The sequence below is a fragment of the Osmia lignaria genome, chromosome 8 (assembly GCF_051020975.1).
Source record: "Osmia lignaria lignaria isolate PbOS001 chromosome 8, iyOsmLign1, whole genome shotgun sequence".
Taxonomy (NCBI): Eukaryota; Metazoa; Arthropoda; class Insecta; order Hymenoptera; family Megachilidae; genus Osmia; species Osmia lignaria.
The window spans coordinates 12,507,885-12,535,745 of record NC_135039.1 but is presented as its reverse complement, the minus strand read 5'-3'; the positions used below and the strand labels follow the sequence as shown (position 1 = coordinate 12,535,745).

The 27,861-nt window shown below is 39.8% G+C and overlaps 1 protein-coding gene across 3 annotated transcripts in view; it reads right to left on the bottom strand.

Moving 5' to 3' along the window:
• LOC117606766 (metabotropic glycine receptor) overlaps window positions 1–27,861 on the bottom strand; it is a 78,998-nt gene that overhangs the window by 5,536 nt on the left and 45,601 nt on the right. For 2 of the 3 annotated variants that reach the window (XR_004582051.2, XM_034329652.2), the window contains exons 5-10: window positions 23,426–23,626; window positions 11,303–11,371; window positions 9,183–9,292; window positions 5,495–5,709; window positions 1,806–1,944; window positions 976–1,081 (exon numbers count right to left, since the gene is read on the bottom strand). Coding sequence is in view for 2 of the 3 variants with exons in the window: in XM_034329652.2 (XP_034185543.2) it covers window positions 976–1,081; window positions 1,806–1,944; window positions 5,495–5,709; window positions 9,183–9,292; window positions 11,303–11,371; window positions 23,426–23,626 (840 nt within the window). In the remaining variant the exon portion in view is untranslated. The remainder of the gene's footprint in view (window positions 1–975; window positions 1,082–1,805; window positions 1,945–5,494; window positions 5,710–9,182; window positions 9,293–11,302; window positions 11,372–23,425; window positions 23,627–27,861) is intronic. The other variant, XM_034329653.2, reaches the window with a different exon arrangement.

Below are 27,861 nucleotides of genomic sequence, written 5' to 3'. Positions count from 1 at the left end.
TCTTAGTTTTTGCACCGAAGATTTATAAGATCAATCCCCGCTAAATCCTTGTCAAAATACAAAGGCGTTCCCAAATGAGCGCAGCGGCTATTAAGGCCTACGTGGGAGAACGTTGTTTTTCAGCGACGGCCCAGGACTAAGTGGTCCAAGAAAAATGGCTGGCACTGTAGGTCAAATGAGAGATCAAGACTTTCTAAATTAAGGACCTTGGAGACCATTCGTCCTTTCAAAGCTTTTGTCCTCCACGGTGGACAGCGACTGACGTGCGTCGTAAATCCAAAGTCTAGCTAATACGACGTCACTTGGGGGACGTTTTCGGTACATTGACACCAAGGTCCTAGGAAACTTTCCCACAAAAACTCTCGCGACACTGATTCATTAACCCGGCTACCACCCCACAAAAAGTGGGATCACAGGTACAGTATAATCCTAACGATTCGCTGAAGTCAAAGAGTCTGAAGGTTCAGATGAATTAATCAGCCAAAGTTAAGTAGCAGTTTGCTGAACTTAAAGTCCAATTCACATTGATGCACTAACTGATAAGGCTAAACGATTGGGTAATACCTATTCTGGTTATTAGTAACACAGAAGTCTCTGAACCTAAGGGGTATTAATTGGGTTCATTTGTCAAATGGCAAAATACCCATATAATCCAAATTCTAGATCACAGCACTAGAACATTGTTCGGTTTAAACCATGACCCGTGGGAAACCTGCCACGGGTCAGCGATTTTTCATCGCCGTCCTGCAGTGAAAATAAATTAGACAGCGGCTGTTCGACTAGTTTACAAGTTGCAACCCGGAAGAGGGTATGCGGGGGGGCCACGCGCTGTTACCAGCTGATCAATATGCGCGCCGTGAAATAAATAAATTCCGCCGGTTGGCCGCAGACTTCAGGACCCGAGGATCTCACCGCCATTTGTCACGTCGCGGACCGCATGAAAACAGGGGAACGGGATCGATCCTCGCGTCTTACCTTGCTGCCAAATATGAGGCACAGCAGCAGCGTCACCGTAAGCTGAGTGTGACAGAAAAATATCACGTACAATAAATCCGGATTGGCCGGCGACTGCAAGAACAACCTGCAACGAGAAAGATTGCACGGGTGTGAACGGGCCTTTTACCGTATTTCTATCACCGAAGGTCTTACGTCTATTTAGTGATAAATTTTCAACTTTTTTTGTTACATACTTTGCTTAAGAGGGTCTTTCGTGTCTCAGAAAGAAATCAGAGCGATATACATAATAGTAATTGTCTGGGAGCTCAACCTCTTTTCCCATTTCAATTTTTCTGCCCGAATACCTCGTGGGCGCAATTAACGTTAAAGAACGCAATAGCGGTAAGAGGTTAGGTTAACGTTCCCTTGGCTCCAGCCAGGCGTAATAGGTGGTCCCGGGGAAAATGTAACCCTAACCTCTCATAAAACGTTCGGCTTAATTCGATACCGTTTCAAGCGGACGGCAAAGGATGCTGCTGCACTCTGCTAGCATTATTTATGCGAAACACGTGCGCCCCAAACCGTACCACAACCACTTCCGGCATTCCGCTCCAATTCGCGAGAAACGACCGCCGGCTATGGGCCGAATACATTATTGAAATTAACGATTCGTTAGGTGATCAGTGTTATATTTCTGATTTTTTGAAACTAACCTATAATTTTGAAAGATTGTATTTCTAAATTTTAGGTTATGAAGGACTAAAGTAGTGTTTAAAATGAAACAGATTGCAGAAACATGATACAATTCTTAATTAAGGTTAGGATCTATCTGAAGTACCATCTTGTACAAAATGGCGGATAGTACTTACATGGAAACGTTGAGGAAGACTGACAGTAGAAATTCGTTGTAAATCGCCATCGAGATGAAACGGCTTTCATTAAACTCTGACGGTGTTTTTCTCACCACGATGCATAATCTGATACCCCATATCAGGAACATAACCTCAACTGCAACAAAATGGAGGCAATTTAGTTTTGCTTTTGGTTATCATATTCTAGTATGCCTTTTTTTAGGATTTCTAAAAATAACAAAGGTCTTTAATCATTGTCCTTATTAAAATACAATATTGTTGTATCTCTCATAACCTCTATATTTAATTTAATTTATTCTCTCTGGTAAATTGAAATATATTTCTAAAAATTTGTATTTTATTGATAGCATCAGCTTATCCGAATAAATTTCTCTGGAAGAAAATCTCTGGAAAGCATTCATTACGATCGATAATTATTCATGGAGCCAATTAGTCTAGATTTAACCTACCATTCCTAAGGGGGAATATTTTCCACCATTTATTCACGATATTCAATAATTAGTAATGAGATCAATCAATTTATACCCAATCTGTTCTACCAGTCCTTCTGACAGAACTTTCAAACCAAACAGATTTACTCTCTAATTTAGCTGCCATCATTTTCTTACTCTTTCCATTAATTTTATGGTGTATTATTTCTATTTTCTCCATTTATTGTGGAATTTAACTGGTAAACAGATTTCAGTGACATCTTTACCTTTAGGACTTAGGACAATGGAGGATGATGCCTTTTTACTATCTGCCATTTTCAAAACTTGTGTTTGCATGGGCAAATAATTCTTTTTGCAATCGATTAATAGAAATGCCTCCCCCCATAAGATGAATAGGACTCGGTATTTTAAAATCGAATATATCCTAAGGATTTTAATAGATGCAGTTACTGTTGGGATTAAGGACTGTCCTCCCTTGAAGACAAAGAGGTAAAGATGAATTTCAATTCATCTCAAGTGTGAGGGTTAATATCAGTCATAAATGAGGAATTTTAACAAGAATATGAGGAAGAGGAAATGTCCTGGAGGTACTGGTACATCCTATCATAGTGCTTTTGTCAGATCGCTCTCCGAGGATTCTAGGTGGCGCTACTATCGCATTATGCCGTCTGTCAGATAAAGGTATTAAGGAATAACTACATCCTTCCACGAGCAATTTGCCAGCGAGGAATTCTCAGTTAGTTTGATGTTTAATCCCAGGGATGAATATTACTGGGCCATCGGATTAGCAGGATTTTCAGGAATATCTTGATCAACGTACAATTATTTGAATCTTCACTTCTATCATTGCTTTTATAAATTTGTAAGCTGACAATTATTAGGTATTCCTTAATTTCTTAATTCAAATATTTCTCCTAAAAATCATTTTTAATAATGTAAAATTATATTTCCCATTTACACAGAGTTTATTACGAAAGGTCGTTCCATTTATTCCATTAGCCAGTTACCATTATTATAAACGAGAGGAAGAGGATCCACGGTTTATTTTCCCAGTGCAGATAACAGGAAGTTCGAATCGAAGTTAAACAAACACTTTTCTCCATCGATATAACATGTTTGTTCACGGATAATTACCAGAAATTGATGATAAATCAGAAGTAAATTAAAATTGTATCATTTCTCCAATGTTTCGGTGAGAAAGAAAATGATGGTAAACATTTCGTGACCGGATAAAAGTTACATCGATACCGTGATATTTGTACAAACAAACGTTTACGATCGTGTTTGGACTCGATGAAAGGGACATACATCGCGGATTTGTTCGATCCAGAAACAACATCAGCCACGAGTTTTAATCCTGGGAAAACGTCCATCACGTGTATCTAACTGTATTATCAACAAATTGTAAAAAAGAAAAAGAAACGATAAGATGGAATTTCTAGCATCCTTCTGATGTTTTGTTGTAAATTTTCAAATATTTGTTAAAATAAAATTTTATAGGTTTCTTTCTTTTTTTTAAATTAAATTTGACGTTGAAATTATTGAAAGGAGACCGTCACTATTTACTGCAGCTTTCAGAAAACATTTTCAAACATGACTGCAGTTTCTCCCTTCATAAATTATTTGAGTACGAAACGTTGTTTCCATTTCAGTAAATGGTCGAACTCGATTAGATTACCAGCTGCAAAAATATTCGATGAACGTTGACTGGGTTGTTTTGTAAATTGATGGTGTCTAGCACAGATATGTCCAGCTTGAGTAAAGAATCGTGTTTCCAATGAATCGACTGAAATATACAGGGTGTCTCAAAGTACGAGGCTCCCTATTTTAATCTATCCATGCAGTTATCTTTCCAACTATTCTTCGAAAATATTTCACAGGCCCTAAAATAGTAAAAGAAAGAGTGACATTTCATTCTTTCCCTTTAATTTAAGTTGTGGATCTTAAATTCCAAATTTTTCTATAAAATATCTTGATTTTGAATTTCAGATATCTTGCGACTCTTTAAGTTTCGTGAATCTTGATGTCATTATCGAATGGAAACGTCGCTTTGATATCGGGTCATCTTAATCTCAGACTACCTCGAAACGTATCTATCGATTGGACTGATATTCGAAAATCGAGTTTCCGTTGCTTGAAAAGACGCGAGAATATTGAGTCTCGCAATAATGGTTCTGATAAAATGTTAACCCTTTCACAGTGGAATCAAATAAGGACAGTTATCAGAGGTTAGGTTTTCCTTTCATAGTTCAGCAAGTAGGTTCTATAAATGAATATATAATCATTTTTTATTGTAATACCTACTCAAATAATTAAAAACTTTCAATGTGGATTTAGGTTAGGTTAGGTTAATTTGTATGGAGGCCATTTTGTGACGTAAGCAATATGGTGGCTCACATAACCTCACAAAAATGTTGAAATATCCACAGATAAATGAAAAGAAATTCAAATATATAGAAGTAAAGGTTATAATTAAAAAGAATTAAGTTACATTTTGTAAGGAAATAAATATTGTAGTTGTAACGTGGTAACAATATCTGGAGGAATCCTCATGAAAGCAATCCAATACGCAACAAGCAAAGCAGAGGAGACTATCAATATAACGAAGTAGAAACAAAAGGAGCATATAATTGAATACTAAAATAACACAACAAAAGCATGACACCTGCAGAAGAGAACGGTTTATATGAATGTCTGCCGGGAGTAATCTGATATTATTTCCATGAAATTTAACACGAGTTTCGAGCTAATTAACATTATTTCTCCTCGGAACTTATCGTTTCTGTCCATTCGCACCACGAATTTAATTAGTTCCCGGTGAATGGTAATGAAAGAAATCCTGCGTCGAGAATGGGACAATATCGTTTTTAAGTAAAATTGACAAATTCCAATGAAATTCTTTTTTTCGAGGGACACATATCCATCTATTTTATTGGATAAAGGTTAAGGTGATCGAGTGCTGGGAATAAAGCCAGAAATTTTAACAAATAGAAGCTTTCACGAGCTCTCCGTTGGCTCGTGTCCAAAGCTGAAATTCTCTTCTGTTCGTGCACGAATTTTTGTTGTTGCAAATTTTGGGGAAAAAACTTTTTTCGAGGTTCGTGAAATGAATCAAGAATTTTAAGTGGTGCAGTAGTTCTCAGTTTATGTTAGGTGAGTTTATGATGAAAGTGGTTTGACGAGAATCCTCCTCCCCCCCACCCCAAACAACCAGTTGTAAATTAAAAAAAAAATAGAGCAATGTAAATCACTCACGTGTGGTAAAACTGTGATCCCACCAGTCGGTTCGGCAGAGATAAGCCTTCAGATCATCAGCCGTTCGTGCAACTATCACCACAGGTGGTGCGACCAGGGTGCGGATACTCAGGAACACGCTGAATATCATCACGATGACGCCCAGACGCTTCAGTAGGCTGCCATCAGTTATTTTCACCGCCTTGGCCGATTTCACCCTAAATATCACCGATATGCTGAAAGCAAAAGACCAGGGACCATTGGGTGAGAAGAGGCTGAATGGGATTCAGTGGTTCTAGTTACTTTTAAGATCTAGGGATCCCTAGCGGTTAGCTCCACAGTGGCTGTGGAACATAGAGTGGAACGGCCACTCTATGAAGCTGAAACATCGTGGAAGCAATAAAGAAATTCAATTTTCTGAATATAGAGACCGAAGCGGGTCAATTGTCTACTATAATTCAATGTTGTCCCCTCAGGAAACAAGGAGGACACTCAGCGGGCTACACCTCTCCCTCTGTCCAGTAGTGTCCTCGAGGGATGCATCATCTTCAGAAATGAAATCTTCTCGATCAAAGTGAAGCACACTCGTGGGAATAAAAGAAGGTAGCTACGAATCAAAAAAGTTTACTTCGCCAGAAAGAGAGCCGCAGGAAAAGGGCCATCCATCCCTCGGGTAATCGTCTTAGCATCCATTTAATGGCGTGCCTATTAGCGGGGATACCATATAGATGAATTTACGTAATGAACTTGGCGAACTCTTAATACAGCTTAAGAACCTTCGCTGAATCGCGCCAAACATTTTGGCCTGAACTTTATCCAGGTAACCTTTAACTGGTCGAGGAAACAGTTAACTTTGAGACCGGAGGTCTTTATACGAATGCGAGGCGGACAGGCTTTCATCCTTTGTCCTTTAATCTCAAGTACCATCGACGTTTCGACGTCGCGGAGGCAGAAAAAGATCCTTTCAACGAGTATCCAGCACTCGGTGGATGGAAACGTTGCTTTGACCCGGGGTCCATGTCCTGGACTTGTTGAGTCACTTGTTAACACGGTCGCAAGCAGTCGGATGTCGATAATGTTTCTAGACCAAGAAGGACCTGAAAGTTTCGACACAGTCACCCAGGGCATTGGGGATGGCCCTGTGCTATATCAGGATGAGCGCATAATGCGAAGTGTCAACACCAATCATCAGTCCAATCAAAATCACCTTCAAATTTACACCTGGACCGCGACTATTCATCGACCGCTCGTCGGGGATTCGGGACACCGTTCATCCGTCGTGGATTTATTGATCTTGACTTCGCGCAGACAGCCGATTGATGAAAAGGCACAGGGCAAAACAGTCTCAGATTGCATCCCTACCTAGTGATCATTGATTACCCAGACAATACACACTATTGGCCTGAGAACCGTTCATCTGCCTATGGTATCGCTCTACAATTACGCGTGTACCACCGGCTGACCTGGTTGCCTTGCCCGCTCAAAACAGCACTTCGACCGATTAAGGAGTTACCATGAGAAGTTGTTGACAGGCGGGAAAAGTTTGGACATCCCTCTTGGAATTCCTGTGATCTCCAACCGTAGATCGAAGTGCCTTTGACGTTGGGTACCGGTTTCACGTTCCCCAAGGATCAATCAATTTCCTATAGGACTTCTGACAGTTTATCGTTGTTCACTTGACTTTGGCCAACTTTTGCTAAAGACTGTTCAGTGTTTGACATTGAAATAAGAGGAAGAAGGAATAGATGGTACTTCGGTTAAGAATTTTCTGGGGTTGTTAGGTGAAACTGATCGATCTTCGTTGAAGACCGCACTGTTTAGTCATAAAACAGATATAAAGAAGGATAGAAACTGACGGATTCACGAAAAGGTATACGTATCGAAAATTTTATGGATGGTTCTGGATTTTACAACGAATTTTCCATCACGAGGGGAAGCTTTTCACGATTCAGGAGAACTTTTTAAGACCCAGGAGCATTTTCCATGACTCAAGAGAATTTTTCCACGACTTGGAAGAATTTTCAAAGACTCTTAAGAACTTTCCATGGTTCAAAGAAATTTTCTTCGAGTTAAGAACTTCTCCCACCACTCAGGAGAATTTTCCACGACTTGGGAAAATTTTCCATGACTCAAAAGAAATTTCCATAACTCGAAAGAAATTTCCACGACTCGGGAAAATTTTTCACGACTCAAAAGAATTTTCCACGACTCGGGAAAATTTTTTACGGCTCAAAAGAATTTTCCACGACTCGGGAAAATTTTCCATGACTCAAAAAAATTCTCCAAGGCGCGAAAGAGATTTTCCCATGACTCAAATAGATTTTCTCATGACTCGGAGAGATTTTCTCCTGACTAAAAAAGATTTTCCCAAGACTACAACACCTATCCCACAGATCAAACATATTCCATACTTCTGTCCACTGGGTCACTGCGAAACAATCGTTTTCAACGGCCTGTACTGGACTGTGCCCTTCCTCTTCCTGTTCTGTCCATAGATTTTCAATGATGAACCCGGCTGAGATGCATAGATCGAGGTCAAAAGTTTTCAGCGAACGTTGGTCAATGAGTGTGTAACTCCCCGCTTCTCGTCTTTCTTCGTCCCTTCCCACGAGAACCCTATTTTCGAGCAGTTGCAGGATTTCCGGCGATGCGCAGATTCCAGGACAAAGATTGCCCACGACTTTCATCCCCCAGTCTCTCTCATCGACCACCCCTCCGTCCCACCGCTCTTCGCTCTTTGTCAGTTGAATACAAGAGAAAAAAAACTTCGTTCCAGTTTTCGACCCTCGAATCCGTTAGCCAGTTAGACCGATGCTCTCGTTTCAACGAGTAAAGCTTTGGGCCAAGCACACGTCCTCCCCTTTGCCACGTTTCCTGTCCACCGCTCCCACGATAAATCCCTTTCCTAACTTAATACATTTATTTATTTAACCGAAATGTGAGGATTTCCGAGCGCAGAATCGGTAACTACTACGGTATAAATGTTTTCCCTGCCTTTTAAAATAATTTAATTAATAATGCTTCTCTTTCAGCTAGGTTTGGGGGTGGAATATGTTGGCTGAAATTTTTATACAACTCTGGGGACCATCCTGACGAAGATAGGGTTTGAATGATCATTTATGTAGGGTGACAGTGGTGTTGAGGAATAATTGATGTAGCAAGTTTTGGAAAATACTTGGAAATTATAGTGAATGTCCTTAGAAAATGGAAAATTCATTACAGAAATGTTTCAAATCATGGAAAAGTTTTCTAAGTTATAGAAAAATCCCTTTAAGCCATGGAAAACCTCTCCACATCATAGGAAAATCTTTTTAATTTATGGAAAATTATCCAAGTTATGGAAAATCTTCAGGAAAATCACAAAGAAATTTTCCATCTCAAAACTCATAAAAGTCTTCTAAAACAATATAATTATTTACAATAGTACCAAATATTTCTAACACCCAGCAATAAATTTTCCACTGAATCATGGAAAATGATTCAAAATTTCTCCAAAACAGCTGAGTTAATTTACAGGGTAGAATTTCATTTTCTCAATATGGAAACACTATGAAACGCATACATGTATAGTAGCCCTTAGCACGTAATAACACTTGTTCTCCTCCAAGTTCTCTGACGCAAGATTTTCATTTGTTAAACAAACAGGGCTTGCTCGAAATTTTCGAGTGGAAAGTTAAACAACATTTGAAACGTCGTTACTCTTACTTACCGCCAAGTTTTGAGCATTAAGGCGCCGTAGGTGAGGGAGAATCCAATTTCTCGCAGCCATACTCGTACCGTGCACGTTATAACGTTTGGACGGGGGTACATTACTATCGTCTGAAACAAATAAATTGCTTTAAGTTCGCACCCTCTTTTTTTCTATCGTAGTCAACGTGTAACACGCACAACGGATAAATCTGATTTGCCAAGAAATAAAGTTTCTTCTTGCCAGTGCAAAATTTCTAACAATATCGATACAGGTGTTCCAACATCGCAAGAAAAACAGCCACTTCCAAGTACAACTTGCGTCAAGAATAAAACTAATATTCTCGGACTCTAACTTTCTATATTTTTCTTTTATCGATTTCCGTTCAAACATGGCAAATATTATAGTTATTTTCTTGAAGTAACACGAAAAATTGAAAATTAATTAAATTTAGAGGGAGGCAAAATCATTTATTTTCTAAGTGATTTTTATTAATTTTTAATCCTTGATAATTAATTGGATAAATAGGGATATGTTAAATTCCAACTCACCAGTTATAGGTTGAATCAAATAATCCCCGTTTATACACGGTTCGAATAATTTAGGGAATTGCGTAAAGAGAAGCAGAGTGAAACATCAATAATACTAGAAATTATAAACCAAAGTGGATACTGTACAAGTACTGTGGAATTAAAATCATGACCACTAACGATTCAACATTGTATCTAATTTCGTTTCTATTATTGCATAATGGATAGTGGAAAATCAAATACAATGAAACCTCTCAATCTATTACAAAAGCTAAAATGTCCCTAGATCAAATTTACCGTAGCATAACTGAAAAAAAAATGTCTCTAGGCTGCAATCATAACTATTAACTAAAACTGAAAATATTTTTCAGCAATAAAATAATTGGATTGGAAAATTAATAAACACCCTATCTTTCATCTGAATACACTTGAACAACATAATTATATTTTCGACGATAATTTTCCAGAATATTTCTGCCTCGTTTCACGCTACGTATCGCGTGATGATAATCAGCTATAATCGAGAGAATAATTTCCCTAGCCGATCAGAGAATCGCGTGCCAGGTTAAGCGACTATTTCCAATTAGATCCTCTTCGTTCACCTTTTACCATGCTGCCTCTCGTGTCGATGGATCGTATATATTTCGCGATCTAACCGAGAAAAAGGGCCCTCTCGATTATTGGATAAAAGCCACTGAACGAAACGGCCAATTGTTACTTTAATGCCCATCATCGTCGCTTACTCGATTAAATTAGCTATAGCGATTGTCGATACTGTACTTGAACCTTATAAATAATGTAGCATCATTGAAACGTGCTGTACCGGGATATTCGGAAAATTTCTAGTGTTTTTAATAGGGAATTAGAAGGTGGGGGATTTTAAGAAACCAATATATTCTTATGTTAATAATTTTATAATAGTACACTTGCGATTTAATCAGATTTTCCCAGGGAAGATGGGAATGCCCCGAACTCCCATCCTTCCTCGGAGACGTCTCCGGGGAGAATGAAAGCGCAGCGAACGCGGTCTCATGTTTATAGGTTCGTCGCCCCCCACCACTGGCGCACAAACGCTTACGCGGGAAAATTTGAATTGATTTTCAGTTCTTTATTCGTACTTTTCAGTTGTATACTGAATTTTATAATATATAATAATTAAAAACTATATTATTTGTTCTCTAGATTATTTTTAATGTTAATATTACTAACATTGAGATAAACTGTAGTTGAAAATTGATATCGTTCATGATTCTGAAATTGAAGATTGTTTTAATATTTATTCTGGTTAATGTTGGTTCTGAAATGTTATATTCCTGTTTATTATAACTTGTATTATTTCATATAAATTTCGATGTTTGGGGGATCAGTTAATAATTGACGATATTCGAAAATGTTTATTCAGTAAATGCTGAAGAGTTTGTCGATTTTAATATTTAGTGAATATGAAATATTTCCTCGATGGTAGAACAATATTGACAAATATTTATTGACAATGTTTATTGCTTTTCATGAAGAGTTTTAAAGAACCGTTCATTTGAAAAATTCTAAAGAAACATGCAATAACTTTTCATTAATTTCACAATTTCTTATGAATTTTAATAAGTTACTTACCGTGCAATAAATAAAGAATGCACCGAGCACGATGACACGAAGGAGAACTGGACTGGCTGCTCTCACCACCTGCAAAATGAAATTTATTAGCATAGCGATTCAACAAATAAATAATAAAATAAATATTAAAAATAAATTTACTCTTCCATGGTGATGCGATATCATAATTCAGCATTAAATTATTCGGAATTCCGTTAATACCCCTGACACGCGCACAGTATTCAGTTTTCAAAGGGAAACGAGATGGAAAGGAAAGCAGAAAAATATTAAATTTTCACGGTGAAATGAAAGAAGAAAACAACGAAGCTACGTGTTCATGAAAATATTAAATTCTCCGAGAAACATGAAAAGGTAGAAGCAATTAAACTCTCCATTGTGCAAGAAATAAAAGGTTTGATTTCACAGATCATAGAGAACAACAATGTTTACAGAGCAATATTTAAAAACCATGCTGGGTTCATAAATAATACTAAAAAAATAAACAGATGAGATGAGAACCACTGCGACGAATAATTAAGTTCTGATTAATATTTGAAGATCTAGCTCAGTTCTGTAAACTTAAACATAGAGAACAACAATGTTTACAGAGCAATATTTAAAAACCATGTTCATAAATAATACTAAAAAAATGAACAGATGAGATGAGAACCACTGCGACGAATAATTAAGTTCTGATTAATATTTGAAGATCTAGCTCAGTTCTGTAAACTTAAACATAGAGAACAACAATGTTTACAGAGCAATATTTAAAAACCATGTTCATAAATAATACTAAAAAAATGAACAGATGAGATGAGAACCACTGCGACGAATAATTAAGTTCTGATTAATATTTGAAGATCTAGCTCAGTTTTGTAAACTTAAACAGTTTTGAAAGAGAAAAACGTAAGGTTGGATGAGAACCACTGCGTCATCTACCTAAATGTTAAATCCCATCATTCTCGGAAACGTGATCTCGAACGAGGAAACTTCCCTAAAGATTTTTTCCTCATTTTTGGTCGAAGAATCGCGTGACGTCGTCGGAAATTACGACAGACCCAAGCACGATCGACAAATAGCAGGATTTGCGAACAAAACTGGGTTAGGTCGTTCCTGGCTGCGTCCATGAAACTCCATCGTTTCGTGGAGTGCATAAATGCGCTTTCCCTCGAAAGACCAACGATTTGTATGCGCTATCCCCAAGGATACAGTCGACTACACCCACAACCAGCCACCCCCGCCACCCCAGTCATCCCGATTCCCTAGCCAACAAACGTGCTTCCATTTTCTTCGTGTTATTTTTCACGTCCACTTTTCTTCTTTAAGACGCCCTTCTCGCACCTTTCCAACCCAGCTGAGGGATGGCTTTAAAGCTGCTTGAAAGACGCTTCCGTAAGTCAAAAGAGATTATCCTTCTTCTTTATATTTGTATCGTCACTTAACTGGAGACACTGATGACATAGGACACGTTTATCTAGGAAATTTATTTACATAGGTCAACTGCAAAAATTTATTTATTAATTTTCAACCCTTAATTGTCGGACAAAAATTTTGAAAAAAAATATAATAAATACCTACTATTTGCACTTTAGTGTGTTCAAATATCTTAAACAGTTTTCAAGAGAAAAATAGTAAAGTTTAGGGTAATTGCCCTCATGTTCCCTTATTAGTGCGAGTAGGGGGTTGAAATTGGTCACAGTTGTTCTTTAGGCAAAAGGCATTATGTGGTATAAATATCAACCGAAATTGTTGTTGGGGCCAATTCACTATGCTTATAGGGCTAGACCCTTTGTTGTCCCTTATATATAGGTTATTCGAAAATTTATTTAAAATAACGATTCAATCTTTAAATGTCACCGAATAAATGAAAAAGTTTCACACGTTTGAAATATTTCACTGCTGTTCTACTGAATGGTCTGATCAAAGACATGTTAATACTACTGCAAGTGACAGAACGTAATTTCTGCGTCGACGTGGTTCTCGTTTTCAACGAGACAAATGTTCCGCTATGAAATATCGTACCTCAGGCACGCGAAAGTTTTCGCTGGCAAGCTTTTCGGCGGTGTTAAGGAATTCTCGCGAGACGGGGGAGAATGTTTTTTCGATATTAATTTTTCGAGTTTCACTAGAAATACTTTCACCCCCTTCTATGCGGCGGAGTTGATTAAACGAGTCCGTGGGATTCTCAAATATTTTTCACCCAGCCAAATATTTTCAACTGCAAAATCATGATCCACTGGGTAACTTCTATCAACTATTTCAAACTTTCCTTTTTATTTCAAACTGCACGCAATAAGTTGCAGACTTCTCTAACATCAGATTACTACAATATTTGTTAAAAATAAAAATTTATTATATAACAAAATTTCGTGGAAAGAATTTTCCTTCCCTTCGTATTTCACTAACGAAGCTTTAAAATTTCATAAAAATTTCTCTTCTTCATTCGGATTTTTTCTCTCCCTCCCTTATTTAAATGCATTGATTTCCTTCTGGATAACAGAAACATTGAATTATAGGTCTTCTAATTGTTCTTTTTTTTTTCTTTTTTTAGTTTCCAGGGTTTGTTCAGTGACACAGTTTACGCAGGAAACAGAGATATTAAAGTCTGAAGATGATTGGTTAAATAGGAAATCGGAAGTTGGCTGGAATTGCATTCGGCGAGTAGAGCCATCTCGGCCTTTGGAAAACTTTCACGACACAATGGGATCATTTCTCATCCTCTGGCCCCTTTTAGGGGACGGTTTTCCTACTTAATCCAACAAGATTTTGCGGCTCGAACCCCTCCAATCTCGTCGATAAACGACTTTCCAAACAAACTTAATATTTGTCCAAACTGTTAGTCCTATGGCGATTCTTTTACTACTTTCTAAAAAACTTCATGTTTTCTGTATGTTTCTTTCTACTCGTTTTTATCGAGACTTTAATTATTTTCAACTTTTATTTAAGTACTGAATTACTGCATATCAAGTGGTGAATTTTGAAACATAGAAAGTATTACAAAATACCACATATCGCATATCAATTTAAAGTTTAAAATTTATAAAAAATGATTACACAAATGCTTCATTGATATTCCTTTTTCAGACTGAGTTATAACCGATTGAAGATCTGATATGCATTATTGTAGGTTGATTAACTCATTATCTTTTTTTCAATTACGGACCAGCCATTTTGTATTAGGAATATCAATAAAACGTTTACGTATTTATTTTCCTTAAACCTTAAGCTTTAATTTGATATGCCACAAGTGCTATTTACGAATACTTTTATGTGATGAAATTGTACCGGACTCTCTATCTCAGGTGATATGCAAGGATGGCATATCACCACATTTACGCTCGTATCTCCTAAACGCGTAAACCTATAACAATGAAACTTGGTAACTAACATTATGTTATGCCCTTCTTGAAATAGAATAGCGTTTACCGGAAAAATTTTGAGAGAAAAAATTAGTAAACGATGAAAACTCGTCGTGAGATATTGCAATCACGATCACAGCTTTTCTATTTCCCGTCGACGATTGAGGCGGAAGAATTCTCCCGTTGCCCTTCCCGAGAACCAGTCGTAGGTTTTTGTTCAAGGTTACATTTTCAACGAGGTTCGTCTCATGGGGTATCGAATTCATCGAACGTTCTCTCGTCCCGTGAACAGGAAAAAAAAGGAGTACCATCGAAATTACTTTTCCCAAGAGAAATACGAATATTTTTTAAAGTTATCTGGAAAAGACCTCGCGAGCAGCTTTATTTTATTTATCCTCTGCTTTTTTCATTTTCACGACACGGCCGAGTGCTTTACATATCAAACCATCTCCCACCCCTGCCCTAATCGTTTTTGCTTTTTATGCGAACATAAAAGCATAGCACAAAGCGTATTCATTTTTTCTTTAGTGCAGTCTGTATGGCACAAAACTGATATTTTATTGGTAGCCATAGAAAGAGAAGGAAAATATTAATTTTTGCTGAAATATTGATATTTAAATTGAATGTAACTGGCATCCGAAAATTTTCCAACAATTTCAAAAGCTTTTTCGTTCCATTGTTATATTTTATATCCGAACTGAAAACAGGTGTGTTGAAAAGGTCCGCTTTTAACGGGCGAAAATAATGTCGGAATTATTTAGAAAAAGAAAAGAGATTGATAGGAGCTGAAATTCTAGATCCCGTAATCAGACGAAGGGAATGAATATAATGGACGAAGTTTTTAAAAATGTTGGCCCAGTTTTTATTTGAGAGAAATTATTTTATTTCAGATGAAAGAGCAATTTAATTATTCAGTTTACCAGGGGGTAGAATAAACCTGTCTTAAAAGAAGAATTCTGACTATCCATTGACCTATTCTACTTGTAGCATTAATCAAGCCCTAAAACTTAAGAACCTGAAAATTTAAAAAATCTTTAAACAAGGCCAATCAAAGTGTTCTTAAAAAAGAAAAGAAAAAAGATTTTAACGATGCCAAGAACCAACAAGTCATTATTTTATAAATAAAAATTGCTTCCCACGGTATTTTTTAACGAAAGGTAATCCATATCGGTATTCTTCCGGATTTCCCGGGAATCCTTGATGGAAAAGGATCGCCATTAACGGAAGTTTGATGAAATCAATACCCGAGTCGTCTGCGGGGTGCAATCAGATTATAAGTTAATCCGTCGGTTTGCCTCGAATATCGACTCGCCTACCTCAGGCCCTCCCTGAAAATCGAACTGATTTAAATTATCGGAGGGAGAGAGGAAAAAATGATCGAAAAGGAATGAAGAAGTTTGCAAGAAACAAGGAAATCTTAGCTCCTCGTGAAAACGAGCAATCTCATTCGATCTGTATTAGCGTTCAAATATCCTCTCTTATTTCCCTGGAGGTTCATTACCAAGAAGAAGTTCGATAACGCTCGTCGCATCCTTTCAATAAACGTAGCCACCATACTTGACTATTTTTCTTACTGATTTATGGGGGGAAGGGATGTGTCATTTATGGAGGGAATTGCTGGTCAGAATTTACTGGGATCTCCATTTTGTTTATTTTTATCGTCGGGCTATCCTCGATTATTCATAAGAATGGGATTCTATACTACTTAGGTCTACAGTTCAATGCTAATTGGGTCTGACCATATATTGTTCCATAGTACTTGGGTCTGACCATATACTGTTCTGTGCTACTTAGGCCTGATTTTATACTGCCCTATACTACTTAGGCCGGACCAAAAATTACCTTATACTACTTAGGTCTGATTGCACTCCGCCAGATACTACTTAGGACTGGCCACACACAGGTCTATACTACTTAGGGCTGACCATGCATTACCTATATAATGTACATAGCTCTAACCACGTTTCACCCTATATTACATACGCCTGACCCTATACTGCCCTTTACTACTTAGGTCTGACCACAAATAGCCACGTACTACTTAGGTCTGACCATACGTCGCCCTGTACTACTTAGGCCTGGCCATACGTCGTCCTGTACTACTTAGGCCTGGCCATACGTCGTCCTGTACTACTTAGGCCTGGCCATACGTCGTCCTGTACTACTTAGGCCTGGCCATACGTCGTCCAGTACTACTTAGGTCTGACTATATACGATCCTTTTTCACTGATATCCGAAAATTTACGTTCCGCAGACTACCCAAAATTATTTTGATCACACTTTTCCATACGAAATGTAAACCACCACGTTCCTATTTGTCCCCACACGAACCACACTGTCAACAAAACGCAGTAAAAAACAATACGGTGAAGTGAGATGAAACAATAGCCACGGTCCCATGTGTGCAACACGGAATTCTTTCGTTCTCGTTTTTTCACTTTTAATTTTCTACCATGGGCACACCATGAGAAAGAGGATACATTTCGTTATTACACCAGCGAGGCGAGAAATGAAAATGAAAAAGGAAATGAGAAAAAAAAATGAAGCCGGCTGCGTATATTTCACCGCGTTCTTCCATCTTCGCCTGTCCGTTTTCTTTTTTTTTCTTTTTTTTTTTTCATTTCTTATCGAGCAGACACTTCTTGTTCTTCGACTAATGACCAACAGAATATCCTGGATTCTCCAACAGACAAGGCCGTTCCACTCGTTTGTTTCCGACTTAACGATACTTTGAACCCCCTTCTTCGCATTAAAATCGCGCCATTAGGGCGTGAAACTGGGGAGATGGCGGTTTCGGAAGAAAAATGAATGGAAAAAACCTTTGAAGAATTTTTCTTTTCTTTCCTCGAAGTAACCCTTGAAAAGGAACGGAGAACTATAATTTATTCAGAGATCATTTCATGATAATGCAAATTGCATTTATTTACGAATAGGATGGTATTGAAAATTCAACGTCCGTGCCTAAATTTTAATTATACATAAAAACGGAGAATTGGTAATTGAAGGTGGGTATTTGTAATTAACGGTTAATTATATTTCAATCAAATTTCAAATTTTAGTCAATCGATGTCCAACGCTAGGTGAAATTCAATATAATTTTTAAACCTCGTTCGAAATGAAAATTTAATCCTTCGTTCTTTGAAATGGATATTCCAAGAATAAAACAGCGGAAAATCAGAAAGCTCGAAAGGGAAGGAAAGGTGAAAGCAAGGAGAACATTCTTGTGGCGAACTCGAGGGAACGGTTAAACCGTTCCTGAAGAACTCCTCCTTTGGCTAATGATTTTACCCGTCTGCTTGTCTCGCTCCAGAAGACACTTCTCTTAATTTCCTGACTAAGGATCCGTGGAACACGCTCGGCTGCGTTAATTTTCCTTGATTTTCCGCCTTCAAAAGCGACCATCCCGCTCGAATGCGACGTTAAAATTCATCAAGGCCCGCCTTTAGATCGACTCTCGACTGCACACTCAATGGATGAAAAGAAGTTTGGCACGATTTCCTTTATTTTGAAAATTGTATCTCACGTTATTTCGTTCGGGAACACCGAAGAAGGAGGGTGAGTTTCGTTCGGCCGGAAGTAAATTACTCTGCCAGACGGAGTTTCGCGTCAGAAACGCTTCCGTAAATCGGACGGCTCGTGCTCGGTTAATTAATGTCGGTTCCTTTCCGATAGCGGCCTGGTCACGATCCCGTCACGGCTAAATAAAATGGCCGTAAAAGTCAGACAGCCGTTGAAGTGAAAACTTTCCACTGGCCGAACAACACTGCCTTCATCGCCCTCTGACATTTTACGGCTCTTTAATTTTCTGCGAACTTTTCATTCAACTCGTGTCTTTAATCTGTAACGTTTTTTTCCAACACGGAAACTTAAATGGTTGTCAGTTTTATCTGATTGTTGAAAATTAGTTGACGTATAACGTTTAGGATGAAAATTTTATTGAAGTTTAGTTATGAAAATTATTATTACAATTATTAGTTTTTATTGAAAAAATACTCGACCCCATTTCATTGATTATTTCACCAGAAAAACGAATGTCTGACTTATGGTTGAGTTATACTACTGGCATCCAGCATTCCCCCATCCCCTCTGAATTCAGTTCCATACAATTCGCTTTATACACTTTAAAATTATTTAAAATGAATCTCATAATGTGTTTACAAACTTATTCGACTCCATTCCATTAATAATTGTACCAAAATAAAACATGTCTGACTTATCCTCGTCTTATACTACTGGGATTCAACAATATCTTCCCAAGCTCAGTGTACAAGACGAAACGAAAAAGCTATACAGACCTTCATCTATTGTATACCTTTATTAAACAATAAACAGCAGTTATACATGTTAAAGTACTTGACAACAATCAACAAGGACTAAGAGAGGAAGTTCCACTTTAATAGACTTTCCGAGCGAGAAGGTAAGGCAAACAAATTTTCCTGCCACTGCACAAAACAAGCGAGTATCAGAGGTAACAAGAACGCTAACTGTACGTAAGAAGCCTCGCACAGCCGTCTCGTAATGAATAATACATAGCGGCATCGTTACATCTGCTGGCGGCTTTGTACGAATGCAGCCGGCATCACTGCTGACGTAACACCGCCACGAAACAGTTGGATTTTCAAGAGCAAATTCCAAGCGGTTTGGCACGCGTCCGCGTTACCAGGTAGATCGGGCGAATGGTACACATGATTCGACCGGCGGTGCAATAATTCCCTGGGACAGTAACCGTCACAACTACGGCGACTTGTTACGCTAATGGGCCACCAGCACGTCACATATGCGGTCTCATTACGATTTTAATCGTTAACCAAGGGTCAGTTTGCCTGCTATTCGTCCATTAAGCTTGCCGTTTAATTATCTGACCGTTCTGCAGCTTGCCCACCTAGATCGTTACTCTTCCGGATCGTCCTAGACGTTAATGGGCCAAGAAAAGTTCAACCAGTTCGTGAACAGTGTCCTAGGTCCTACCGATATGTCCTTGGAACTTTGAAGTTAAAATTGAAAGCCTGGTAGATAGGCAAGGTGGAGGAGTTCCTAGGGATCATTCCGAGTCCTTATCTGGCTTTAAGTCATTTCTAACTCTAACCGAATACCGATGTGCCCTGAGGGTCTGATTTAAAGGTAGATCAAGATTAGGTTAAACCTGGGCGAAATTTAATTCGGGACTGCGTTAAATGTAATCCGCCCTATGGATACCTGGACCCGGTCCAAACCAAACTCTGATGAAATTCTAATCGATTATACGTTGTTGATATCAGTTCATCTTCATAATTTTTATAATACTAATAGTTGAAGTGTACTGTAGGTTTCAGATTCTACGTTTAACAAGGAGCAGTCCTCGTTTTTCACAATTTTCCCTCTCTGCTTCGAACTCCTTACCTCAGACACTCCAATTATATCAAACCCTTCAAAGATTAAGTGGCCATCTCAACAGCACCGGGTTACCCTCTCCTGATAACCGGATCTCAAGGTGAACTGAAGGAACCGACAGATGAGACGGTCGGGATAAGAAAGGGATTTTCAAGCGGGATCACTCGATAGCCTGAAGCGACTCGAACGCATCAGGTGTTACGAAACAACTTCTCAGCCCGTTAACGGCGCTCGACTACGTCAAATTAACCTTTCCTAAGGGCCGCGTGAAGTATACCGGCTCACGGAGAGGTTAATCTATTCGACAGGGGGCGATAAACCAACTGGCTGGCAACGTGAACCAAGATATCGTATCTAGCTTGTTACAGCGTGAAGAGGCGAATATTACGCGACACTGCACTCGTAAACGTAGACGCGCACTCGTAAAGCAGTTTAATGTTCGCAGCTTTCAACCGGCGTCGTTACATCAAAGAAACTCGTTAAAGCTGCTCGCGCCAGCCAGAGGAGTCTTTCGCCAAAAGGGATCCGCTAGAATGGAGCCAAGGCAGTTGCCCACTTAGATCATATTTATCCTTTACAATTCCGACTGAAGACGATTGCAGGAGGTGACAAGGTTTCGTACTATGTCCTTTGTGCTCAGTATTGTCAAACACCTCCTTTCTACAGGTACGTGGAATTTCCATTGGAGATAGTAATTAACGCTGCGGTGCTCTGAGACAATTCTAGTGTTACTGTCATCAAAGATACTACCACAGAAACATCATAGACCGCGGAAAGGAAATACTTAGCTTAGGTATACCATACAATGCGCAGGTAATCCAACATCGAGTTTGGTTCTATCATCAAGTTTGAGATGTGATTCTACAATATTAATGGATTGCTATAGACATTGATACACATATTATTTTTAGTAAGGATCTGAGAGTGAGGGAATACACTGTGGTCCTACTACCCGGTGGCCCCTGTAGGCCTACCACCCGCAGGTCCACGTGCACGTATTAACTCAGCGGCCCCTGTGGGCCTACCACCCGCAGGTCTCCGTGCACGTATATTAACCCAGTGGCCCCTGTAGGCCTACCACCCGCATGTCTCCGTGCACGTATTAACCCAGCGGCCCCTGTAGACCTACCACCCGCAGGTCCACGTGCACGTATTAACCCAGCGGCCCCTGTAGGCCTACCACCCGCAGGTCTCCGTGCACGTATATTAACCCAGTGGCCCCTGTAGGCCTACCACCCGCATGTCTCCGTGCACGTATTAACCCAGCGGCCCCTGTAGGCCTACCACTCGCAGGTCCACATGCACGTATATTAACCCAGTGGCCCCTGTAGGCCTACCACCCGCATGTCTCCGTGCACGTATTAACCCAGCGGCCCCTGTAGACCTACCACCCGCAGGTCCACGTGCACGTATTAACCCAGCGGCCCCTGTGGGCCTACCACCCGCAATCCCAATAGACGTACCGTCCAGCAATTCCTGTGGGCCTACAATCCACCGGTCTCTGTTCTAAGGATATTTCGTAGCTTCACTTTCTAACTGACTACACCTGTTAAGGAAGACTTTGAAAATTCGATACGTCCATAGATACTTTTATCACTTGATACCTTTCAACGAGGCAGAATAGATTCCTTCACGTATCAAAGGAGAAAAGGAATATAATCGTACAAGAGGATCGATTCAGAACATGGAAATGCGTGAGAAGGAGGACGGGTTCTGCTGGAAACATTTATATGCTAAACTGAAATATATTGCCTGGATGCATGGCTTCCGGCCAACTTTTGCACGTTTATTCCATTCACGTTCTGTGATGACAGCCTCCTCCGTACGAGACTAGCGGATTTTAGCGACTCATGACCTCCTGTATCACAATTTATTCCCAGATCCTCGCGTACAATTGGCTGGCAATTCTTCTGGCGAATTTTAGATCCTTTAAAGTTCTCAGTTACCATGAATCATCTGCTATTTCCAATTCCTTTGTCCCTTTTATTTCGATTCCACTATTTTCTTCTATAGGATGTTCTATTTATTTCATTCACTCTAAATTATTCTATTATCTTGAAAAAATTCTGCATACGCTTTTTTCATCAAAATTGTTAGCACAAAATGGCTGGCTGTAAGTTACAGGTCACAATGGATCGAAGTGAAACATATTTTCTAATCGAGAATATATATTACACTGAGTTCTCTAATTCGTTTGATCGAACAAACACACACGTACACACAGGTGCTTCAAGTTCCGGCTGGAATTCAGCAACTTGTTGCATTTCGTGGATAGCGTTGAAATTCGATTACAGATCTGCACGTTACTTGAGGAAAATATTACTCTGATTAATGGTACACCAGAAAACATTTTTAATCCAGCTTCAAATTTTTGAATTTCCACGAAGACCGAGGGATCATGAAGCACATTTTTAATTATTCTATGATGAATTTGACGCTCAAGCATAAGTTCTCGTAAAAATTCTTTACAAAGAATTGAAATCTGTCTCTTTCGAAGCTACGCAATTGGTATACCTTTTCATTTCCAAAAGCGGAAACTCATTGTTTTCCCCAAAAACTCGAAATACCGAGGGCGAAACGAACAATCAGCAGGTTGGAAACGAGTTGCATCGCTCACTTCAATCTTTTTAATCACGCCGGCCGATTGAAGAGCGAAATTCGTTAGCCGGCGAGGCTTCCGATCGAACTTTCGATTATCTACCTAACAGACCGAGCGTTTTTTCCTTGATGGACGCACGAATCTCGTCTCTATATCAATGTAAATCGATTTTATGGCAGGCCAATTGGTCCAGCTATCGAATAACGAGAAGAAATCAGATACTTGAACAGTTTTAAACATCCCCAGCGTCGAAATGTGTGTTTCAGCTAGCTCCATCGCGTTCGAAGTTGACCAGAGGAAGGGACAGCCTCGATTTACATCGGAAACCGTGGCTCGACTTTGCAATGCAGAAACGTAATCTGCATTCGAAAGTGCGATTCAAGTTGCCAGACTCGAGACAACGAGACTCTGGTCTCCGCTTAATTAATTTCCCTCATTCTTTCCCCAAAACTCTTCGAACTCGAACGTTTGGGAATTAAATTAAAACATCGACGCCTTTGACCGTCTACTGAAGAAAACTTAAGTTCAAGTATTCCGAACTAGAGTGGAATCTTCATAGACACTGAGAGTTTCAAGTTACGAACGGCGCCGGGGTTAATAGTGACCCAGTTCTAAATGAAATTACCCGAACCAAATTTTCAAAGGGAGCTCTTTATGCACCGGGAAGAAATAGCACGAAATTGAGCAAACGAAATGAAGCTTTTGACTCAGGTATTGCGGTGTTTCCATACGACGTCCCGATATGTCTGTGGTCGTCGCCGAGTTAAACATCTACACTGTAGCATCTATAGCGTTATGGTAATGTCAAGTGCTTACCTTCACGTTTCCATATTTCCATGTGAAAAGGGCGACAGCCGGCAAACAGGCAATGACACAGCATTCCAGAATCAGAATGGCTGTTCTCATTAACCAGTTCAAGGATACCACACAGGGGGAATCGTCCTCGCAGGACTCGCAGCCCTCTGCACAGGGAAGACACTCGAAGACGCCGTCCACGTCGTACTGGCTCTCCTCGCTCTGTCGACGAAAAGAAATATTTTTTTTAATAATTTAATCAGCATTTTTCTTATTCTTCCCCCGATTCACTGGTCGGAGGTGATTAGTTAAATGGTTCATTAACGTTCATAGCGAAAGTGGCGCCATCCTGGCCGAAACAAATCCCCCCCCTAAACGGCCAGCACTACGCGACAACGTTGGGGTAAATCTCAGCGTTCACAAATCACAGCATCGTAAATCGTGAGTACTATCGGACTTAAATTCCACTGGATTTATCGTTCTCACAAATCACGGCTGGCGACTGTTATGGTTTAAAGGACATTAGGGCCATGTAAATCCACTGCGTGTACGTGCAGTGTCGATGAACCATAATGTTCCTTCCAACCGAGGACGGGATATTAAATCCGCGGAGGCGAACCACGAGGTGTTATCAATTTTCAAGAATATTTGCAAATTTTTCATTCGAGTCGAATTAATGGATAAGGGTCTAATAACATCGATCATGGGGGACAGTTGGATTAAACAAGGACGAAATAAGCGTCGCACAGTTCGTTAATCAAGCAGGTATGCAACAGATAGCTGGCGAGCGAATAAATCAACCCAAGGATCGCGAAAGTTTTTCGTTTTGAAATTGCGATTCTATTTTCGACCAAAAGATACAAATCGTGAAACTTTTCCTACGGATTTTTTTTTTATCGTTGAAGGTGGGCAATTGAATAGAGGTTATGGCGAAACAGTATGTTGCGGGGTTTCGATACGATCCCGGATCACGGAGGGACAGGATTCCCATCGATATTCCAGCCACAGTGTCTGTCTTCCATGACAGCGCGTCATTTTCGATTACATCGAGCCGTTTGGCGGAGGTCTAACCAAACTGACGCTGAGTTGTTAAGCTAGTACTGATTAGTTTCTGATTAGAATGCGCTCGTCAATAATGACAGGATCTGGGCTGCTGGTTTCGAATTGTAAATTTCAGCGATATCTGATACACGAACAACGATGTTCGATGACAAGGGAAATTCGAACGACCCTCTTTGATCACGAACGACATTACCCAAAAATATGTCACAGGTTGCCTTGGTTCAATCAAAGTTACAGGAATTAAGGATTTTTTAATTTAGGATTGTGTCTGACTATGTATCGTCATATACTACTGATGTGATCACTTGTCTGACTATACGTACTCTACTCCCCTGAAGAATACAGCACCGAGCAAGGAGGCCTTCCCTAGGGAAAATGGCGACGCAGAGGGCGCCACCAATCACCAACAGATTCTGTTACCTACCCTAACCTCACAAAAAGATGTATAATAAAATAGGAGCGAAACAGACTCATAAATATCAAATTCGAACGAATACATGAATCTTAAATTTACCATTCGCCTCTCTGATATCATCCCTCGCAAAAAATTATCCAAGAAAAACAATACAATCCAGTTGGTCCTTAAAAGGTAAAAAGAAATCGCAAAGGAACGAAGGAACCAGGGAACAGTATGAAAGAAACAGAAACGAGGTGATTTATGGAGGGAGTATCGATGTTTTCAAAAGAACTAGCGATCGTTCGGAAATAAATGGCCGACAGCGATTACGGAAACGGCTCGTTAAAGGAAAAGGTACGAAACATTTGGTCGTTTTCCGAATTCCCTTTCGACCAACGGGACACTTCCGGTGATCGATGAAACGCCGCGCAATTAACCAACGCGACGCCGCGTCGCGCCGCCCCGAGCGATAAGGAACGGTGCAATAAAGTGAAACGAAGAGGCTAGGCTTCTTCCGTTTCCGCCGCTACTCGAGAAGGAAGCTCGTCGACCAAGTTTCTGTGCTTTGCCACGCGAGAGCTACCTGCCAGAGGTTCGCCAACCGGAAATTCCTGAATTTTAACGATCCTGTTTAATTTTCATTTTTTTCAAACGTGTTGAAAAATAACATCTAAAGAAACATAGGAGATGAAAGTTCAATTCAAATATTTTTCAAACCCTTCGTTACACGCTGAAATTTATTTCATTTAGCAATCGATGATGTTGAAAAAATTTGTTTAAAAGGATGAAATTAATCTTCAAACGATCAAGTTAAGTCTCTGCTAACTCAAAGTTGTTGAAAAGCTTCAATTTAATTTTGAAATCTTTTTGAACTCTATTTTCCAAAGCTTTCGCTACCTCTTTAAATTTTTCAAGCTACGCATTGTAAGCTACGAAGAACTGACCCACACCCAATGGTTCAAAATTGAATCTCTCCGAACGGAGACAAAAAGCGAAGGAGAATAAAAAATAACGGTACGCAACATTAACAGATAGAAACAAACAATGAAATTGTTTTTTCGTTCGAATCTTTTGTCAGGACGATTCGACGCACTGCGTTTGTGAAAAGAAGTGCAACAAATACGGGAGGACCAGCACTATTGTACGGTTATTGTTCAGCCATTATTTCGCTAGAACAAAACCAGCACAGCTGGGAGGATCTGGGTGATTGTTCCAATTCTGTTGAGATCAGGGTGATGGTAATTGAGAGGCTGCATGGAATATCGTTGCAACGTATCACCTACTTCAAAGTCACCTATGGTTGCGAGGGGATGCTCCATTTTTAATGGCGCCACTTCAAAGCGGAAGCAGCAACGAGAGCGATGCGGTAACGCGAGCTACGAATAATGAATCCTGTATTGTTCTTTAGCCGAGGATGGTACATGAGATTACCGTGTTACCACTCGAATAACATTGTACGCGTTTGTTTATTTCGGTTTATACCTTCACTGAAAATGAATCCAAAAGAGCATAGAGTTATATTCGCGGAGGATTGCATAGTTATGCTGTTTGAAGATACACAAGCAGCCATGGTGCTTAGGGTAGTAGTGACACAAACGACAATTGGGGGATAAAAAGCAGTGGGGGCGCTGGGAGAACTTGGTGATATCGGGGACAACTGGCAAAATTAGGGACAGTAGGGAGACTAAGAACACCAGGGACACTGAGAGCCTTAGAGTTATCAGAAGTCCTAGGGGTACTATGGATTCAGAGAGCCTTAGAGCCATTGAAGGTCCTAGGGGTACCAGGGATACTAAGAGTCTTAGAATCATTAGAAGTCCTGGGGATTCCAGAGACGCTGAGGTCCGTGCAGTCATCAGAAATCCTGGGAGTCATCGACACAGGGAGCCTTAGAGCTATTGAAGGTCCTAGGGGTATCAGGGACACTAAGAGTCTTAGAATCATTAGAGGTCCTAGGGATACCATGGGCACTAAGAACCTTAGAATCATTAGAAATCCTGAGGATTCCAAAGACACTGAAGTCCGTAGAGCCATCAGAAATCCTGGGGGTCATCGACACAGGGAGCCTTAGAGCCATTGAAGGTCCTAGGGGTACCAGGGACACTAGGAGTCTTAGAATCATTAGAGGTCCTAGGGATACCATGGACACTAAGAACCTTAGAATCATTAGAAATCCTGAGGATTCCAAAGACACTGAGGTCGGTAGAGCCATCAGAAATCCTGGGGGTCATCGACACAGGGAGCCTTAGAGCCATTGAAGGTCCTAGGGGTACCAGGGACACTAGGAGTCTTAGAATCATTAGAGGTCCTAGGGATACCATGGACACTAAGAACCTTAGAGTCATTAGAAATCCTGAGGATTCCAAAGACACTGAAGTCCGTAGAGCCATCAGAAATCCTGGGAGTCATCGACACAGGGAGCCTTAGAGCCACTGAAGGTCCTAGGGGTACCAGAGACACTAAGAGTCTTAGAATTATTAGAGGTCCTAGGGATACCATGGACACTAAGAACCTTAGAGTCATTAGAAATCCTGAGGATTTTAGAGACAGTGAGGTCCGTAGAGCCATCAGAAATCCTGGGGGTCATCGACACAGGGAGCCTTAGAGCCATTGAAGGTCCTAGGGGTACCAGGGACACTAAGAGTTAGAATCATTAGAAGTCCTGGGGATACCATGAACACTAAGAACCTTAGAGTCATTAGAAATCCTGAGGATTCCAAAGACACTGAGATCAGTAGAGTCATCAGAAATCCTGGGAGTACCAGAGACACCAAAGGCATTAAAGACATCAGAAAAAGTAAATACACTAGGAATATTAGGAACACCAGGAATACCCTAGATACCAAAACTACCAAGGATAGTAAGGACAGTAGAACCCCAGGGGAGCTGAAGACACCAGGATCATTCAAACAACTAAATTTCTGTCATTCTCTTAATCCTGAATATCTGAAATATCAATTATGTAAATTTTAGACATACAGACTCTGCATAAATAATA